At 55.7% G+C, this 5,226-nt stretch overlaps 1 protein-coding gene across 1 annotated transcript; it reads right to left on the minus strand.

Moving 5' to 3' along the window:
• Positions 1-2,841: 2,841 nt before the first annotated feature.
• On the minus strand, positions 2,842-4,741 carry NEUROG3 (neurogenin 3). The gene is made up of 2 exons (XM_046027696.1): positions 4,554-4,741; positions 2,842-4,385 (listed from the first exon to the last, which is right to left on the minus strand). Exon 2 carries the CDS (start codon positions 4,382-4,384, stop codon positions 3,737-3,739), a length of 648 nt encoding a protein of 215 aa, XP_045883652.1. The 5' UTR covers position 4,385; positions 4,554-4,741; the 3' UTR covers positions 2,842-3,736.
• Positions 4,742-5,226: the final 485 nt, after the last annotated feature.

The raw sequence follows: 5,226 nt of genomic DNA on the forward strand, positions 1-5,226 counted from the left end.
TATTAATTATGTAAATGCAAAAATGTAATTATAACATACCCAGCACTTATTCCATAACATATTTTTAGCCAAATTCCCTTACACCCTCTCCACAGTGTCCCCACTGCCAAGGCCAAAGGATCTTCTCCACCATTCTGGTGTGGGGAGCCTGTAACTAGGTCCACCATAAGCACTGCCTTCTCTTAGGCACCCAGAAATCCAGTGAAAGCGTATTAAGGACTCCCTTCATATTCTCCAGTGAATTAGCTGAGGCTCAGGGACTTGTCCAAGGTCACACAGCCAGGCAGAGTGGCCCTTAGAGGAGGGGAGGGGCAAAGGGCGCCTGGGGGTCACGTGTGCCCCCAGCCCCGCCTGCCTTTGGGCCAGCCCTGCAGCAAAGCTCCCAGACATTAGCATTCCAATGGCCCCGGGAAGCTTTGTCTCCCGATGGAGGCCGGCTTGGGGGTGGAGTGGGATGGGGGCAGGGCACCATAAATCTACCTGCTTGTGTGCAAGGATGGGGGTGGGGTAGGGGCACAAGATTCATGTGCCATTTTTTTGGAAGTCAGGCTTGGTCTCAGACAAAGGCAGACGAGGGGTAAGAGCCTTTCGACCCGAGGGTCTTTCCTGGCCCCGCAAGGAGCCTGCCCGGATTTCAGAGAGCTGAGGTGCAGGCGATGACCTCAGACTGTGGGAGGCTCCGCACCATTACGAGTGAGGCGTAGTCTCTAAGTGCAGGCTGCCAGCCAAGACTGAGACCAGCTTGACTGATTTTAAAAGCCTCTGAAAGCCAAATGCCCGAGAGAGGTTGGGGGTGGGATGGGGCGTGGTGATGGTGAGGCTTCGTGAGTTAGTTGTCTGCACCACTCACAGGAATGTTTCTGAGCTCTTCTTGGTGAGTGGCTCTTTGGCAAGAGGCATGGACAAAGTCTCCAATCTCAGTGCAATTCCATACACAATGATGGCGCTCACCCTGTGCAAGGGAGCCCTAAACTTTGCAGTGATTCAAGCAAACCCAAACCTTTCTCTGCTTCCTCTTGACTTGGAGAGTAGAGCTGGCAGACAGCTCCGGGGTCAAATCCACCCCTGACCCAAGGTGGCAGCCCAGCAGTCAAGTTGGTTAAACAGTACTTTTTTTTTCTTTTTAATTTGTGGGGCGGAGGACCAGTCTGCGTGTGTTTGGTGACTAATGGCTCCTTAATGAGCACCCTCAAAGGTAGGAGGGGGTTGGACAGTGGGTGCCTCAACCTGGAACATGGAGCCAACAACACTTTCGGAGTTTCAGGGAGTCCTTTGCACCGAGGGAGTCCCCTGCCTATTTGAATCACAGAAAGAAGGATTTTCGTACTTAAGGATTTCTCTAAACATATAGTCCTTGGCCCAAATGCCTCCTTCTCTTGCAAGCCTCCCAGTCCAGCCCCAGGTAACAGCAGCCCCACCTCCATCCTGTGCCTTGTACCTCTACCCAGCACCCATAATTTTGGCTGTATACTTGTCGCTTTCCTGGGAAGACAGAAATGGATCTTCTTGCTTTTTGTCTCCCCATACTCTTCCCCTAAAGGCACAGAAAGTACCAGGCACTGGCTTGGTCCATGCAACTAGGAGCTGCGGACACCTGTCCTGCTGTCCCCAGGTGGAAATTGGCTGCTGCAGAAATCACCAATAACTCATTAATCTCCTCCCAGATTAAAGACATGAAATGAAACAACACCTTCGTTCATTCTTTTGTTTGCGCATCCCTTTCCCCTCCCCCAAATCCAGCCCCTGGTAACTGAGGCATATTTCCTCAGAGCTACCTTTCCTGTGAATAGAGGAGAATAAAAGTTCTATTGGAAGCTGGGAGGGCAAAAGAGAGAGACGCAAGAGGCATTAACCCCGGGTAAGACTCCACCTTTGTGCTCTAACTGGAAAGCTACCTAAGGTCTGGCTCCCGGCCCTAGGCGGCCGCTACGCTCACCTGGGCTTGGCCCTTTCCTTCCTGCAGCCTAACCAAAGAGGCATCCGGGGTTCAAGTCACAGAATAGAGTGCCCACCCTCCATTTTCCTGTTCCCGTCAGGCAGAATCTGGGAATTCTTACAGCTCAGTCGGCTTCCGGAGGTACAGGGTCCTGCGAGCCATTTAGGGGCGCTCCAGTAGAGCCCCTGGGACAAGTTTCAGTCCCTGCCGCACACCAGCGCAACTCTACCTTGGGAGTAAAGAGTGACTGGAAACCTTGAACAGGTTCTTGGTAAGTTTTCTATCAAGACTGCCAGGTACCAGGGGTGCCAGAGATCTCAGCAGGAATCTGCACTCTCTCCGCTCCCCACTGCTCAATTCCATGCACTGCCATGCAATTCCATGCCACCCTCCCAGAACCTGCTGCATAAAATGCACTCAGAAGACGGGCTAGCTCTCTAAGCACTCTGGGGAAATTCCTGGGATGCCCAGTCCACGTTCCATGGTTCTGAGGGCTCTGAACCTATGGTTGGGCTATTACTCTTCCTCCCCACATTCAACAGTCGCTCGAAATCCAGGCTAGTGGTGTAGGAGAAAGGTCAGCAGGGCCAGCAAGTAGCCCTCGTTGGAAACTTGTCTTTCATCTAAACCACTGTTTGGAATATGACAAGTAGCTGCCCGATAAATAAAGCAGGGAACTGGACCAGTGATTCCTTAAGAGCCTTCCAGCTCTTACTTTCCATGTGGGTTTAGCTGACTCGCTCTCAGGACGCAATCTGCTCTGCCACCAGCCTAGCGCTGCAGTTCCTTTGCCCAAATCAGAGACGGTGCCCGGACCCCCTCTCCTTGGACTGAGGTCCACCCCCACTCCAGCCAGAGGCTGTCACCCTCCCCTCTGCATAACCGAGTTACCTAACTGAGGTTTCTTGAGGGTACTTTTTTTTTTATTGGCTCAAAATCTCATTCACCAGTCTCTAAATAATCTTATGTACAAAATATACACTATCCCCCCTGCTGTGAAATCTCATCAATAAATACAAACGTGTAAAGGAGGGGGGGGCATATAATTTACCGTACCAAAATTCACTTCAAAAGATATCATATAATTTACAGGCTGATTTTTTTCGTTTTTCTTCTTTTCTAAAGACGACTTTTTTTTTTCTTTTTTCTTCTTTTTTAAAGGGGCACTTCAGGTTACAGAGAAGCAGGACAGACGCTCCAGAGGCAGACAATTTCTTTCCCAGTTCACACCCCCCCCCCCAGGAGCGCAATGGTTCCAAAAAGTGCTCGAGAGAAGGCAGAGGATCCCTTCGTGGAGTAAGGCATCAGAGCGGACAGAAACCAGCACTTAATAGGGACTGGAGGAGGTCAGCAGCGTCTTTGGAGAAGAGAGTAAATGGTGAGAGATCAAATACTGGATTAAATCACATTGGTGGAGGATTGGTAAGAGAGACTGACAGACTTGAGTGAGTGTAGGATGATGGCTAGAGACAGCAGGTGTCTCCGGCTGCTTAGTGCCACAATCCCTGGTGTCTTTGCCGGAGACCTGGGGTGGCTGCAGGGAGGGGAATGCGCGGAGCTTGCAATCCCCGCCTGTGCGGGCAGCAAACAGAGGGCTGAAGTTGGCGCTGTGAAGAGGAATGGGGTATTGAACCCAGCCTGTTACCCTCCTAGGCGCCTAGGCTCACTCCTGGTCACGGAGCCTGAGACGGGAAGAGAAAGTTCACCCTGGGGCGGCTGCAGCCCCGGTTCGTCCCTGACGGCCTCTGTGGCCCCCCAACCACAGCCAAGCACCCACCACCTAGCGGCTGACAGGCTGCTTCATAGGAAGTCTGAAAGAGTTACGGCGCTGGGGCGCAGACCGCCAGGAGAGGCAGGCGCCTGCAGCCCGTGACGCTCCTCCAGCGAGGCGGCGGGGCTCAGGCTGCCAGCCTGGGAGACCGGGGAGTAGAGGGAGCCCCAGTCTCCCGGGGAGCCGCCGTCCTGGCAGCCCAGCTCCTCGCAGGGTGGTGTGGGTGGCTGCAGCCCATAGAGGCTATGGTCTGCTATGCGCAGCGCCTGCGTCAGCGCCCAGATGTAGTTGTGCGCGAAGCGGAGCGTCTCGATCTTGGTAAGCTTGGCGTCGTCGGGAAAGGTGGGCAGGACGCCGCGAAGCGCGTCCAGGGCCGAGTTGAGGTTGTGCATTCGATTGCGCTCGCGGTCATTGGCCTTCTTGCGCCGGCTCCGTCGCTGCTTGCTCAGAGCTAACTCACTCTTGGGTCGGCTGCGCCCCCCGCGTCTGGTCCGGAGCTTCCTCGAGGCCCCTCGGGAACCACCCCCTTCCTGGTCGGCGCAGTTCCCCCGCACGCGAGCCGGGCTGGTCGGAGCCGACGCCACGCAGGTCACTTCGTCGTCGAAGAAGCCCTGGAAGGACTGCTCTGTCTCCTGGGTCACTTGGACAGCTGGCGCACCCAAGGGATGAGGCGTCATCCTGCAGCGAGGTAAGAGGTCGGGGTAAGCGTGGGTCCAACACCCTAGCGCAGTTCCCTATCCCGGAGCCAAGTGGGAAAAAGCCCAGAAAGAGCCACCTCCCCTCTCCCGCCGGATCAGAGGACCCCTTTCCCCCTCCAGCCCTCGCTCTGTGGCCTCCAGGTGTTACCTTGTTCTTGCCCGCAAAAGAGTAGAGAGCAGGGCGGGGGGTGGGCAGCGAGAGCAATTGGTGAGATGAGCTGGCCTTTTCGTCTGCAAGCCCCGCGGAGACGCAGGCGCCGCTGCCTGAAGTTTCCCCAGCCCCAGGAAAGCGAAACGCAAAGAGGGTCCCGGGCCACCGTTGCTGTCTTTGGCGCGGCTGCGAGACCGCTCGGATTTTCTGAGCCGCAAGTCGTGTGCCCCTTGGCACGCTTTATCTGCTCGGCCGGGGCCAGGAGCGTGCCTGCCCCGTTGCTGTCCGAGCCGCCGGCCAATCAGCGCCGGGGCCAGGGGGCTGCGCCACGCGAGCCCGCTCCTCCCCCGCGGGGCACAGCTGGATTCCGGACAAAGGGCCGGGGTCGGGGGAGGGGAGCGCCACTCTGTTTGCTTTCTCTCTGCGGGCTCCGTCCCAGCAACTCTCGGTTCCTCAAAGAGCCTCGCCCAGTGAGAAGAGCTTCGTCTGGTTCCCGTCTGGCCGCCCCAGACCGCTTTGCTCTTATTCTGTCTTTCCTTGGCATCTGTCCAAACCCTTTTTTGGTACCCCACAGAGGGCTTTGGGAAGCCTACAGGGTTGGCTAATTTCCACGTGTTACACACGGGGACATCAAGGCTCAGAGAAGGTGGCAGCTCGCCCCAAATCTCTC

Source organism: Meles meles, chromosome 13 (genome assembly GCF_922984935.1).
Source record: "Meles meles chromosome 13, mMelMel3.1 paternal haplotype, whole genome shotgun sequence".
NCBI classification, from domain to species: domain Eukaryota; kingdom Metazoa; phylum Chordata; class Mammalia; order Carnivora; family Mustelidae; genus Meles; species Meles meles.

Bases quoted from the DNA above. Each gene is read 5' to 3' on its own strand.
- NEUROG3 (XM_046027696.1), bottom strand. From the start codon at position 4,384: ATGACGCCTCATCCCTTGGGTGCGCCAGCTGTCCAAGTGACCCAGGAG.